The sequence below is a fragment of the Sorex fumeus genome, unplaced genomic scaffold, assembly GCF_029834395.1.
Source record: "Sorex fumeus unplaced genomic scaffold, SorFum_2.1 ptg000050l, whole genome shotgun sequence".
Classification (NCBI taxonomy): domain Eukaryota; kingdom Metazoa; phylum Chordata; class Mammalia; order Eulipotyphla; family Soricidae; genus Sorex; species Sorex fumeus.
In genome coordinates this window covers 2411972-2427135 of record NW_026606107.1, presented here as the reverse complement: position 1 = coordinate 2427135, position 15164 = coordinate 2411972, and the positions used below count along the sequence as shown (strand labels likewise).

General features: G+C 38.9%; 1 protein-coding gene and 1 non-coding gene across 6 annotated transcripts in view; both read left to right on the top strand.

Moving 5' to 3' along the window:
• Positions 1-1992: 1992 nt before the first annotated feature.
• Positions 1993-2115, top strand: LOC130032707 (small nucleolar RNA SNORA26). The gene has a single exon (XR_008793879.1). It is a non-coding gene; the product is annotated as a small nucleolar RNA SNORA26 (small nucleolar RNA).
• Positions 2116-3379: 1264 nt separating this feature from the next.
• Positions 3380-15164, top strand: part of CSTF2 (cleavage stimulation factor subunit 2) — a 41912-nt gene continuing 30127 nt past the window's right edge. For 3 of the 5 annotated variants that reach the window (XM_056124145.1, XM_056124147.1, XM_056124144.1), the window contains exons 1-8: positions 3380-3474; positions 4695-4773; positions 5125-5294; positions 6342-6478; positions 6893-7012; positions 7127-7243; positions 7327-7398; positions 10157-10274. In XM_056124145.1, the coding sequence (XP_055980120.1) occupies positions 3417-3474; positions 4695-4773; positions 5125-5294; positions 6342-6478; positions 6893-7012; positions 7127-7243; positions 7327-7398; positions 10157-10274 (871 nt within the window). In that variant the 5' untranslated portion in view covers positions 3380-3416. Of the gene's footprint in view, positions 3475-4694; positions 4774-5124; positions 5295-6341; positions 6479-6892; positions 7013-7126; positions 7265-7326; positions 7399-10156; positions 10275-15164 lie in introns of all 5 variants that reach the window. The other 2 variants (XM_056124148.1, XM_056124146.1) reach the window with 1 other exon arrangement.

The following is a 15164-nucleotide window of genomic DNA, read 5'->3' as shown; positions in this document are numbered from 1 at the left end:
AACCAAGACAAATGAAGCACTCACAAAGCTCAACAACAAACAATCCAATAAACCCACCCAAAAGGGGGGAGAAGAGATCTACAGACTCTTGTTCAAAGAAGGCAAACAGATGGCTAGTATGCACATGAAAAGTGCTTATCATTACTGGTCATTAGGGAAATTCAAATCAATACAACTGAGATAGCATCTCACAACAGTGAGATGGTATATATCAAAAAGATTAGAAACTATTATATTGATAGGTATGTGCTAAAAAATTAACCCTCATTCACTGTTGATAGGTATGTCATCAGGCACAACCTCTATGGAAACAGAAGTCCCACACAAGCCAGTGACTTCTATTCATCTACTATCAGAACAGAAAAACATTTATATGAAAACAAAGTTAATTGCTGCACTTTAGTATAATAGACAGGGTATGGAAAGAACCCAAATACCCAATAGTGAAGAATAAAGAATTTGTGACATATATACAAAATGGAATAATAAGCAGTTGTAAGAAAAAATAAAAGCATGAAGTTTGTTGCAATGTAGTTAGAATTAGAGGGAATTATGTTAAATGAAATAAAACAGAGGATGGAGAAATACTGAATAATCTTACTCATCTGTGGAATTCAGTCAAAATAAGAGGACAGTGTTGGATAATGAAAGCTCTTGGTGTTGGAATAAAGAACCAATTACTAAATTTGATGTGGGGGGAGGAGAGAAAAAAGACCAAAGGTGAAGAAAGATGTAGGGACAGTGATAGTCATGTATTTTTATGGTAGAGAGTTGTAGTAATTTTGTGCATTTGTACTATCAATTTTAACACAGTTGTAACTTCCTCAACTATTAGATTTTTGAAGAGGGACCCCTTTGTTCTCAGGGGTTATTACTGGTTCTGCGCTAAAGAATCACTCCTGGTAGGGCTGTGGGAGCACATATGGTTGGCTGCATAAAGGACAAGTTCTTACTCTGCGTTATCTCTCCATCCCACTCCAAGTGTTTAAAATATAAAATATCATAAATTTGGAATAAAAAAGCTTTTATCCTAATAAAGTAACTTTGTACAAGTCGTTATATTTTCTTATCCCTCTTTATAAAAATAAATAGAAATCTGTTTCTTGAGTGATTTCTGTAAATTGGTAGACAAGGAACACTAATGCATAAAAAATATATGTGCCCCCCATGCTTTATGGAGACAACCTAAGCACCCATCAATGGATGAATGGATAAAAATGTAGCACAATAAAATGCTAGTTTTCCATAAGTAGGAAAGAAATGCTGTCATCTGTGAAAATATGGATAGACCTTTTGTGTATTTATTTATTTGTTACTTGGTTTTGGACTCACTGAATGGTGCTCAGGGCTTACTCCTAGCTCTGTCTTCAGGGATCACTCCTGGGGGATTAAGAGGAATCTGATGCTAGGGATGAAACCTGGGATTGGCTGCATGCAAGGCAAGCAGCCTACCCTCTCTACAATTGATGCGGCCTCTGGATAGACCTTTAAGGCATTATGTTAAGTGAAATAAGTTAGAGAAAGACAAGTATCATACACTCTCACTTATATGTGCAACCCAAAATAAATCAAAAGCCTTCTAGGTACAGAGAAAAGAATGTTGTTGGCAAAGGCAGGGGCTGGTGTATGTGGGATAGAGAGAGAGAGCACACAAGTGTGAGCAAGAGGTGGTCAAAGGTACAAAACTTCAACTTATAAAATAAAGAATCTGAGGACCAGAGAGATGACAGTGGGTTTGGTCCTTGTCTTGCATGTTGCTGATCAGGACTGAATCTTGCCATCCCACATGGTCCCTGGCGGCAGCCAGGAGTGATCCCTGAGTACAGACAGGAGAAAGCCCTAAGCACAAGATCTGTGGCCTAAACCCCACCTCACCCCACCCCCACCAAAAAGGAGAATTAAAATAAAAAACTCTTGGACATTTAATATCTAGCAAGGCACCTATAGTTATTAGTACTACATTGTAATAAAATATTACTGATGTCTTTTCCTGTGTCCTCTTAAGGCTGACTTAGTGCTTGCAGAGGTTAACACAGAAGGATAAAAGAAGTCCCTATAAAACCCAGGTTGGAGATTTTACAAACTATTCTTTGGATCTTGTGTGGAGTCACAGCCCCACCACAGAAAATTGATGAGAATAGATGCTAAAAGTTCTAATCACAAGGAAAAATAATTATGTATGGTGACTGATCCTAACTAGACTTATTATGGTGACTCTCATAATCATCTCTGGCTTCCCACAAATGAAAGGTAATATGGGACCAGGGAGATAACACAAAAGACCTGGAGAACATGGACAGGGCTCCAGTTTCGGTTTCTGGCACCGCGTGGCCTTCGTAGCAGGGTCAGGAAAGAGTAGACTTGGTGGGCCCAATCACCATCGGGAACCTTGGAAAACAAGACAAAAATTGTTCGGGCCGGAGCAATAGAACGGCGAGCAGGGCATGTGCCTTGCACACAGCCAACCCGGATTCCAACCCACGCATACATACAGTTCCCCGAGCACCGCCAGGTGTAATTCCTGAGTTCAGACTCAGGAGTAACTCCTGAACATTACCGGGTGTGAGCCCAAACAGCAAAAACAAAAAAAAACCCAAGAGAAAAAAAAATCAATAAATCATGGTAATACGCCAAGCCATTTATAGTCACTGTTAAACTGTGAAGCAGTTAATACAAACCTCTATCATTCATTGTCTTGAATCAGAGAAACAGAACTTAAAATCACGCTTTAGATACTACCGTAAATCAATGTTTTTTTTTGTTGTTGTTCAGATGGTTCCAGAAACTGCCAATCAAGGTGCTTTTCGCCCCACTCCTTCACCTTCTAAAAGAGTATCGAGTCTAGGGACCTCTGATTTGCTCTCCATATACCTCCCATTATCTCAATTACGTATGTGCTTTGTTGTTCTTTGGTTCATACCCTAAACTGCTACGACTCTGAACATTTTATTCTGTAGCTCACAGTTTTTGCAAAATGATATGCCCGCGGCTTGGGGAGGAGCCAAACATTTCCCTGACAAACGGGGCGGGAACTAAAACGCTAGGTCACGGTTAACGAGTATCTGTTTTCATGGTAACGGCGCAGCCACCATGTTTGTTGTCATCGAAGACAACTTGCTTTCAGTCTAAGAGAAAATGCTTGTAAAGGAATTTTACGTACTGAAAGCCTACAAAATAGCCCGGGCCCGCACAAATCTGATTTGAAATAGTGAGTGCTTTGACAGCGGCCCCATTCGAAGGGGTTAAGCGGCGTGGGGACGTAACCGACGCTGGGTTCTGACGCAATGACGTCGGGGAGGCGGAACCTGCGTCTACCCGCCCCGCCCCCGAGCTTCTGCGCACGCGCGTACCAAACTTAGTCTTACGCACCTCTCGGAAGTGTGCGGCAGCACGCCGGAAGCCGTTGGAAGACGACGATGGCGGGTTTGCCGGTCAGAGACCCTGCGGTGGATCGTTCTCTTCGTTCAGTATTCGGTGAGAAGAGTCGGTGGATCCAAACAAGGATGATACTGGGGAGGGATTGGGAGAAGTAGGGAGCTACGTGAAACGGCGTTTTGTGCCTCGCGACTCTGCCGAGTCCGGCGAACTGCGCTACCCGCCTATGGCGGATAAGCGTGGAGCGGGGGGAGGGGCAGGGCGGCCATCTACCTGGTGGGCTCGTTGCTCCGTGAGCCTCCTCGAAATTTCTGTCTTTTTACATTGTGATTAATGAGGATGTTTGAGCTCAGTTTCTCGACGTTTCTCCTCTCGTTTGGATCACTGTGTAGAAATTAAGGGCTCGCGGCAACTGGGGATTTTTTGCCCCCCTCCTCCATGCCGAACGTCCGTTAGCTGTAGCCGCTCCCTGGCGTCTTGAGGGAGATTATAAGTGAATGAATAAGACCGTGTCACAAATTTTTTAGAGGACCGAATCTCTTATCTTTTCAGCCGAAATAAGTCGTTTATTTTTAAATCACGTGTGGCAGTTTTAAAGCAGCTTGTTAGAGGCCGGAAAGACGGGTTCGAAGATTCCCTTGCTTGCTCCTCACTTAGGATTCGATCCTTTGCCACAGACGGCCCCCGCTAGGAGTGGCTCCTTGAGTGCCGCCGAATGTGCCTCCTCCCCCCCTCAAAAAAAAGTAATACACAAAGTAGCCTTTTAAATTGACGTGACCAAGCAGTTCAGGATCATTTTTTAAAGATCTTGTCCTTCGTTCATGATAAATCACCTTTGAGTGTCTATGTGAAAGTACAAACCCGTGAGCTGAGTTTAAGAAAATTCCTGTTGATAGTTTGCTGGCTTTTATGTAAATAATAATGCCAAAGTATTTATTTATTTTCACCAATGTTAAGGAAAATATAACAATTCCCAGATAAGATGGTTCCAGAAATTGCCAATCAAGATGCTTATTTCTCTGCCCTTTCACCATCAAAAAGAATATGGAGTCTAGGGATCTTTGATTTGCTCTCTGTTTAGCCATGCCTGCCCATTTGTATTCAGGCTCAGTGGTTTGTTTTGTCATTCAGTCTGGCAAATAAGATTTAAATATTATCTGCCGGAGTACATGGAACTAGGATTGGAGAAACACATGTTATTTGTGCCAGTTGTTGGTTTGTCAGTGATACAAATTGATGCATCGTACAAACTGTTTTTCTTTTTCACCAAAGATCTGCAGTAAACTGAAAATTCTAATATTATTTATTTTCTCCTATAGTGGGGAATATTCCCTATGAAGCTACAGAGGAGCAATTAAAAGACATCTTTTCTGAAGTTGGGCCTGTTGTTAGTTTCAGGTGAGAGTTACTTTTTACTTCTTGGTGGTTTGTTTTAAGATCACAAATTTTACACTTAGTGATAATGGCAGTTTTTAACCAGAGACTTGACACGTGCATTCTTTTTTATTTGTAACACCTTTATTGAGATATATCTAAACCTATATACCAGTGTACATTACTTTTTACTAAAAGATGCATTTTTAATTTAAAAGTTTTTCAGTGAGGCAATCAGAATAATATATTTTTAAATGATATGATACTATTAAAATAGTATTTGTTTTACAGTGAACCAAAATTAAGGCATGTTGACATTATTAGCAGGAACTCTTTGCGTAACATTTGTGTCTCATACTTGGTTCTGCTCTCCAGGTTGGTATATGACAGGGAAACGGGAAAGCCAAAGGGTTATGGCTTCTGTGAATACCAAGACCAAGAGACTGCACTTAGTGCCATGCGCAACCTGAATGGGCGTGAATTCAGTGGGAGAGCACTTAGAGTGGACAATGCTGCCAGTGAAAAGAACAAAGAAGAACTAAAGAGTGAGTATAAACCCAAGTTGTATACAAATGTGTTAGTAAACATGTCACAGTGAAGATTTTTTCATTTATGGTGTTGGTTTCTTTGGTGGCATGCATAATTGTCAGGACTTGGGACCTCATGAGGTGCCAGGGATTGAAACCAGGTTGGCCACTGGCAAGGCAAGTGCCCTACCTGCTATACTTCACTCTGGTCCTCATTTATGATGTGTTTTAGCATCTGAAGATATTGTTAGCTATACACTTTTACTAAACCGACCTGAGATGCTTGTGTGAGAATATCTTTGAGAAACAAGATAAGGTCGCTATTAAAAAATGAAGGCCACAATTCGTATTACTATGTCATTTGTTTTGCCTCTTACATTCGTCTACATTGCTAGTTCTATAAGGGGGGTGGAGGCTTTGATGCTTTTTTAATAAGGTAGTTATCTGAAATTTCATTTTTTATATTTTGGGTCTGCTTTTTACCTGGGCCACACCTTAGTGATACTCTGGGTGTAAGTAAACTGGAGTTGTTCAGGGACTACTCCTAGTGGAGTAGCTGGGAGTATTCAGGGGACCATGTGGTGTTGGGAATCAGGCCTGAATCCATGATCAGGCCATTGAGCCATCTCCTAGGTCCCTGGAATTTTATTTTGATACTAGTATCTTTTTTTTTCCTTTAAATCTTTTCCTTCTAAGATGATTTGTCAAAGCACATTTGAATGCCTAGCACCCATCTTAGGTAACATCCTGCTATGTGATCTTGGTTCTGATATGGTGCTTCATTCTGAATGGTGCTTCATTCTGAAAGCAGATAATAGGCTTTGTTACTTCTCCACTGAATTAAAAGGTAATGCAAATCATGAATAACTTTACTCCAGAAGAATTAGTTATCAGTTGGTCTTTACAGCAGCCCTGGGAATGGATCCAGTAAATTCTCACTTAGCATTAATAAATACTTGGAAACTGTCATTGACCAAAATTGGTTTTTTGAGGATCTATTGCACTTGAAATAATTTAATTCTTTATTTTCCCTCCTTAACTTTCTTTTATTTTCTTCTTGATTAGGCCTTGGCACTGGGGCCCCTGTGATTGAGTCACCTTATGGAGAGAGTATTAATCCTGAGGATGCCCCTGAATCTATCAGCAAAGCGGTGGCTAGTCTTCCACCAGAGCAGATGTTTGAACTGATGAAACAAATGAAGGTGGGAACTGGCATTACGTTACAAATGTATTGATGAATTAAACAGATTTTCAAGGAATTGATTGATAATATCAATGGGAATTAATTATTCCCTGGAGTCAAGTAGAATATATGCCTAGACTCCCATTCTTACACCTTCTATACTCAACACCAGCTAATATTTTGTCCACAAAACACCTACACAGCTTAATATGATTGGGGTTCTGTGAGACAGATTCAAATGTAGATAGTAAAATGTGACTTTTTTCCTAACTGATATTTGTTGTCCTCTATGACCAAGGTTTTGTGTGCTATGGTAAAACAATTGCTAAGTTTTAAAATTTCTTGAATAGTATATTTCTTGAATGACTCTAGAGCACTGTCAGTTACTAATTAATAATTATTGACCTAAGGGTAAATCTGCCTTTGTTCTCAGCTGTGTGTCCAGAATAGTCCCCAGGAAGCAAGGAACATGTTGCTTCAGAATCCTCAATTGGCTTATGCTTTGCTGCAAGCACAGGTAGTGATGAGAATTGTGGATCCAGAGATTGCGCTGGTGAGTGCTTCTGGTAATGAATATTTGTGAAAATGCTAGTGTAAGCGTTGCATGGAATAGGGATTTTCTAATTGCTTTGTTAGAAGACTCATAGATTTATCTTTTAATTTTTAGAAAATTCTGCATCGCCAGACAAATATTCCAACACTGATTGCAGGCAACCCTCAAGCAGTTCACAATGCTGGACCTGTTTCAGGAGCCAGTGTGCAAATGAACCAGCAGAATTCTCAGGTCTCTCAGGCCCAGTCTTTGGTAGGACTTTATTCGTTAATTTTTTTTTTAACATCTTAGAATATTGTTTATTCTCATTTTAGGAGGATATGTCGAAAGAAGAGTGGTCGGGAGCCAGAGATATTAATTGCAGTTTCCAGGTTCCAGAGTACATGGTATCTGAATATAGATTTAGTTCTAAGTTTTTGAAACAGAGATTCTTGTGTGCCTTATATCATTAGCTAATTTTGTCTGTGTTTGCATGTGTGGCACTGTAATTGTCACTTGGTTAGTCCATATACTCTCATCTTCATGTATGTTATTTAATACAGTAGTTACATGGGATCAGCCCTCCTGGCATCGTAATTCTTACTGATGAGAAAAGAAAAGCTTTGCTTTCCAAGTGTGACAAAGAACTCTGAATTCATAAGAAATATGTTTCAAACCTGAAAAGTTTTATTGTGGAGAAAATGAACACCATAGACAAAAATTTGGGAAACAAATATTTGTAACACTAGAAGTAGAAAGTAGAATGATTAATAAATCAATCTATTTGATTAATAAGTGTAATTGGTTTACATTATGTCAAAATGTAATGAAAAATAGAGAATTCTAAAATGAATGTAAACAAGCTAATGGAAAAATGTGGCACATGGCAGTTAAGGTATATGAATCAATATGAATTGCTTTAATAAAAATACCATTAATATGAACTGATACCAACACAGATACCACAAAATAATGCCATACTAAAGTGAAGATAAGTGAATGTGGAATTATTCTACAAATATGAGATATGTGTCTATATATGTCCCCAAAATATTTTAAGTGAGGGCCAGGAGATGGCTCAAAGGGCTGGAGTACACTTTTTGCATACCCTGAGCACTACTGGGTATGGAACCCTCCAAGGAAAAAACATCTTGATTGAGTTGTGAAAAAATACATTCAGTGAGTATGTAAGTATGTAATGGGTTGCATAAAATTGTGAATCATCTGTATGAATTCTTAAGTGGTTGTTTAAAGAGAGTACAAGTTCCAGTTTGCAAAGAACATTTCAGTTATTTCGCATAATTGTTTCCTAAACTGTTTTTTTGATTCTCTAAAGTATAAATTTGTAATATTTTATAATTATAAATGCCTATAAGTTAGAATGTTTCTATTTCCAGTAACCCAGTGGAAAGGGGTACGATCATAAGCAGTTCAGAAAGTAGACGTGCAAATGTACATTAAGCATACGGGAAAAAAGATCAATCTCATATAAACAGTATAATAAGCTACTTTTTGTTTTGCTTTTGGTGCACACCAGGTGGTGCTCAGCATTTACTCTTTGTTCTGTGATCAGGGATCTCTCCTGGTAGTTTGGACCATATGGAGTGTTGGAGGTTGAAACCAGGTTGGCCATGTGCAATGAAAATGTGTTACTACCTCAACTATCTCTTTGGCCCCCATGCTACCATTTTTGCGTATCAGATTGTTAGAAATAGAGTAGAATTTGGCAAATATTGCCTGTAAATGGGGAAATAGTATTTTTATCTTTTCAGGCAATGGGATTTATATTAACTGCTCAACTCTGCAATTGGAGTATGGAATTAGCCATAGATAGTACATAAATATGCATGGTTATATATATGTTATGAAATCAATACATGAACTGGATTCGGTCAGTGGGCATTTGCATATCCTGGCTCTAATACATTAAATGCTTTTTTAAAAATAGAAGGCAAATAAGCACCAGAGATAGTAACTCATCCAAAAGTAACATTCTAAGTGGTAAACCTGGGATCTGAACCTGATTTTGTCTGGCGTCATAGCCTGTTTTCTCCTAACCAGTTTACTGTACAGTTTTCTCTTCTGTTTTAGAGTTTGTGTTTTCTGAGAATATATGTGATGTTTTTATAGGGGCTACCCCTAACAGTGCTGGGGACCCAGGGTCTACTTCCAGCCATATGCAGCTGGCAGTGTAGGCCTGATGGTTCAGTAATTGAGCCGGTGCTGCAGTGCCTAGAGCTCCAGGCACAAACATCTGCTCGTGTTTAGGGCACAATGTGGTGCTAGGTATCGAACTCAGGGTCTCTCACATGCCAGGTATGTGCTTTTTTCACCTCTTGAGTCATATCCCTGGCCCTTTTATGTGATTCTTTAAAAAAATAACTTGAATTTCTTATTGAGCTCTTTCTGTTACAGGGGACTGCTCAGTTCTCTGGGGAATACACAGAAAGGGGAAAAATGGTACCTTTCTTTACAGGAGCTTAATGAAAACATAAAGAAATTTACGTTTCTCTCAAATCAAAGTTATATTTGAGGAAAAGGATTTGAAAAGATGGTTTGTAAAATTAAAGAATTTTTCATCTTAAAATGTGAATTGCCAACACTTTTTTAACAAAAGTCCTTTTTTTTTTAACATGGTTGTTTTCTTTAGTTTGTTTTATTTTTAATTTTATCTGAGGCACCATGATTTACGATACTGTTCATCATAGGGTTTTATGTGTACAGCTTTCTGGCATCACACCCTCCACCAAAGTATCTGCTTCCCTCCATCATTATCTCAGTGTCCCCACCACCACCACCACCACCATCACCACCACTGCTCCCTATCCCCAGCTGTGGTAAGCTTAGTTCTATAGAGGAGTTCTCAGGTTGTGTAAGGCATTCTCCTTTTTTTAAAAAAATTGTGATTACCAGTCATGAAGTCAACTAATATTACATATGACTTTACAACACAAGTAAAACTTAATCAGTTTCTTTAGAGTGTAGTCTGTCTTAACCATATTTTGTATAACCAGTTTCATTGTGTGTGTTGTAACTTCCATTTAGACGGTTGCATATAAAGTGGATATTTAGGGGTGTCAATTTGAAAAGTTTTTTGAGGTCATAGACTTTGTGTATTGCATCCCCACAAAGACACATTCATAATCTGGTTTTTCTTTTGGTCAGGGTGGAATGCATGTCAATGGTGCCCCTCCTTTGATGCAAGCTTCTATGCAGGCTGGAGTTCCACCACCAGGGCAAATGCCAGCTGCTGTAGCAGGACCTGGTGCCTTAGCTCCTGGAGGTATGTTTTATTTAGAGTTTTGGGTATTCTGTAAAGCTTTGTTATAGCAAAACTTAATGCAAGGTGTAGCTACATTATTATGTGATAAGACTAGGGCCAGGGATGTGTGTCACTGTTAGAGCTCTTGTCTTGCATGTGTGGGACCCTGAGTTCAATTCATAGCATTCCATGTTCCCCCGAGCACCCTGAGGATCAACCCCGAGAGCTAAGCCAGCCAGGAGTATCCCCTAAGCATAGCCAGGTGCGGCCCTGAGACAACAGCACAATAAAACTAGTATACAGATAGGAAGTATAGGTCCTAATTGGAGAAAATAGTTTGCGTTCCTAGACAAAATTCTTATGTGTCATTTCATATAATTATGAAATCAGGGAAATGAATGATAAAGTGGAAGAGTACAGTAAAACTTAAAAAATGAATAAGGGAAACGTAGAAAAATGGAATCTACACCAACCCAGCAAAATGTTACGTAGAGAAAAGGACATCACAATAAGAATAAGATGGAAAGAATAAGATATGGCTGTTATTCTACTAAATGTGAATGGAGTAAATTGTCCCATTAAAACCTGGGACATTTTGATTACGCTAAAGCACATTAAAACACACCAAATACTTGGTCTAAACGACATAAATTTGTTGTTTAGCAGACAGGAAAGTGCGTGTTCCCTAATATAATCAGACCAAACAACGAAAGGAAAGAGGAATTTACAAACCATAAGCTCATAGGCAATATATAGAATATTGTTCTTTTTCTAGCTTTTTGTCTTCCAACAATAGTTACTCCCCCATAATAGTATTATGTATGTTTCGTGTATTAAAATATACATGATAAATGTTTATAGTTTTTTTAAGTAGTTTTATTTAGGGAATATGGCAAATGGAGGAGGGACCCCCCATAAGGTAAAAGAATTACACTTCCTAAGTTGGAATGTGAATGATTCCAAATGGAATGTGCCTTTTATGATTTTATGTAACAAACTTGCTTCTTGTTCATTTATCTAATCTAAGTTAAGTTGACTACACACACTACTATTCATGTGGGATAAGTTCTGTTTTGAAGAGAAACCAGTCTTTAAAACTGCATTGGCAAAGAAAGGAAAAGGTATTTTAAAAGAAATTTCAGGACTGGGGAGAAATATCAGAAGACTTTGGAGTGGGGAGTGGCAGGGGCATGCCAGGCAATGTAAGGGGTTATTCCTGGCTCTCCACTCAAGAAATATTCCTGGCAGTGCTTGGGAGACCAAGGATCAAATCCTGAGGAAGACATCTTTAAAGAAATTTTAGGACTTGGGTGATAACTCAAAGGGCCTTCCATATGAGGCTCCAAGTTTTATCCCAGAGACTACATGGAGTATGATCAGGGATGGCACATGGTTTCCTCATGGTACATGTCTCCACCCCCTACTCTCAGCGTTACTAGGTGGAACTCTGGCTCCAAAGCATTTTTAGAGTTGCCACCAAAAAAAGAATGAAAGAAATTTCAGCAATTCTTAGAGTTATTTCACTTTTCAGTGAAACAGTTCCTGTGTATTACACATTTTTTACTTATAGGTGTCTATCTTAAAATGTCACAAGTTATAATATGGTCCTACTACGCAAAGTAATCGTGCAGCATGATTGAAAAATGCCCAAGTTGGTCCGTACCAGTTAGTGTGACAAACGTACTGATCATACACTATGAATGCTGCTGCAATCTCAAATTGATGTAAACGTTTCCAAGCACTTGCTTTCCATTGTCATGAATTTTTAACATCTTATAACCACACTTAGCGTAACATGGTTGTAGATAAAAAAAATCAGTAACATGGGCTTGAGAAGTAATACAGTGGAAAAGGTGCTTGCTTTGCACATGGCTGACTCAGTTTGATCCCTGGTACCTGAACCGTGCCAGGAGTGATCCCTGAGCTCTTCCAGGTATTGCCCCCAAACCAAAATAAGCTGTTTGTGTGTGTGTGTTTATATATACAACTTTTGGGAATTAAATAATGGAATCAATAAGCTTGTGGGGTTTTTTGGGGGAGTGGGGGGGCTTTGGGCAGTAAATTTTGTTGTTCCCAGCCTGTTTTTCTCTCACTCTTTAATTTTATCCTTTTTTTGAGTTTAGGGCGATACCCCATGGTTCCCAAGGGCTACTCCTGGTGCTGTGGTACCAGCAAAGCATGCTCCCCAGCCGTCTGTGCTATCTACTTGGCCATAGCCTTCACATTTTCAGTCCTATTTTCATCTTAAGCATAATTGAATATATAGTGGGAGCCTTACATTGTTTGACTAGACATTGACTGCCATGAAACAACTAAAATAAAATCTGGCTGTCTTATCTACTTAACCACAAAAATGAAAGCAGAACTTAAAAGGTAGAGAAATTTTATAGATGATATTCTTTGGTTAACCATTAAAATTAAAAATAACAAAAAACTGATTCTTGGAAAATAAAGAAATATAGGAAGTCCTTGAATTATGAGGAAATAGTAAAGAACCTAAAAGACAATTGCACGTTTTATGCTCCCAGAAGTACAAGAAATAATAAAAGCAGTACAGTAGTTTAGATTATTTTTCAGCTTTTTCTTTGTGATTGTACAGCAATGATACTTGTTATTAAAGCTTAAAGTAGTAGGGCTGGAGTGATAGCACAGTGGTATGGCATTGCAGGCTGCCGCCCAGGATTTGATCCCCTGGCATCTCATATGGTCACCCACACAACCACCAGGAGGAATTCCTAAGTACACTGTGTCCTATAGCACTGTTCTCCCGTTGTTTATCGATTTGCTCGAGCAGGCACCAGTAACATCTCATTCAGATTGTGAGACTTATTACTGTTTTTTTTTTTTGGCATATCAAATACGTCACAAGTAGCTTGCCAGGCTTTGCCGTGTGGGTGAGATACTCTCGGTTGCTTGCTGGGCTCTCCGAGAGGGGTGAAGGAATCGAACCCAGGTCGGCCGCATGCAAGGCAAACGCCCTACCTGCTGTGCTATTGCGCCAGCCCGAGTGCACTGGGTATGACTCAAAAAGAAAAAAAATCTTTTAAAATGTACTAGGATTTTGAAGATAACCCTATATAAAAGTCCTTAACAGTAAATGGGGGAAACATCCTAGTAGAAATGTTGGCAAAGAAAAAATATTAGACCCTTCAGCAGTCAGCAAAAATGAACTTATTTATACTTAGGAATTTCATATTAAACAACAGCGATGCTCTAGTTAAATGTACTGATGGAGAAAGGATTGCTCATATATTGCTGATAGAATTGTGAAATTATTCACGCTTCTTTGGTTTGGGGGCCACACTCAGAATTATGCAGGGAATCACTGGAAGTGCACAGGATCCATATTAGGTGCAATGGATTGGTTTGTTGTCTACATGCAAGGCAAGTATACCCCCTGTGCTATCCAACTCCGACTTTTTGATCCTTTTGAGAAAATTATCTCATTAAAAATCTACATATGCTTTGACCCTACCAATTCCACTTCTGGAAATCTGACCCTTATGGAAACATAAAAGCACTGTTTTAATAGTATATGAAAAATTATCTTTAATTCAGTCTACCCTTTTCCTCAAATCCTAAATTTTGTATTGTTTTGGTGAATTTTCTGTGGTTCTGAAACTTTATTTTAGAATCGTATCAAGGAACTTGTTTTTAATGATAGCGGCCTCCCCAGCAGTGCTTGGAGGCCATCAGGCTTATACCCAGTGGCTTATACCCAGTGATTGAGGGTGAAGAGACATGTGCACCAGGCATCAGACTCAGAGCATTGTGCTTGCATGTCTTGCTATCCATCCCTCTAAGCTATCTCCCTATCTTTTCAAGGGCCTATTGAAATATGTATTGCTAGTTCCCATCCACACTTTCTAATTCAGCAGGTCTGGGGAGACACCCCAAAATTTGCTATTCAAACAAGTCTCTCAATACACTACCAGGTTTGGGGTTCACATTCTGATAATTACTAGTTTAGGACAACTTGTTCAAATCATGAGTAAGGATTTCTGGGAATATGTTAATTTCATCATATTACATTCTCTCAGAATCACAAATTCTTAGTAGCAGGGACAGGGAAACACAAGTTCAAATTCATAACCATTTAGTGCCTGGAACATTAAATGCAAAGAGAACAGAATATGTATTTCATTGGGTGTGGGGCAAGCAGTGCTCAGATCCTAAGAATCACTCCTAGCAATACTTGGCGGACCAGGCCGGGTCATTCAGCGCTAAAACGTGAGAATGTAGTTTTCTCAGCCTTGTAGTACCATGCCAGTAGTGCTGAGAGTCTCCAGGGCTATACTCGGATGCTGCTGGGTGTGGGACTCTGGTGCTGGGTATACCCCTGAGCTGTACCCACCAACCCAGGTTCCTCCTATTCTAAGTAAGATTTTTTACTTCGTAGAAATATGTCATTTGTTTACATTTTTATTGCGATTTTTGTGACTTATAATACTGTTAATGGTTTCTCATGCACATAATTGAGTTTTTTGGTTTTATATTGTACATGAGTGAAACCATTTGATAATTGACTTTATTCTGCTTAGTGTGAATATCTGAAATTATATCCATTGTGGCCCAAGTGGTACAATTTTTTTCTTTTTTAATGGAGAACAGTATTTCATTGAGGATATATATCAGAGCTTTTTGTTTTCTTCAAACGACATTGTATTGTTTCAGGTGTCCATTATAGAAAATCAGCATGTACTATGTGCTGTATTAAGTTTATCACTCAAAAGTCCAATTCTGTCCTTCACCATATATTGAATATTTCAATTTAAATAGTTTCAGTTTTTTATTTTTAATGAGGCAACATTGGTTTACAAAGTGTAAATGTTTATATATTTTGGAGTACAGGATTAACTACATCACCCTAAAAATCTATTGAATCCTTTCGCTATTTCCCTCACAGCAGTC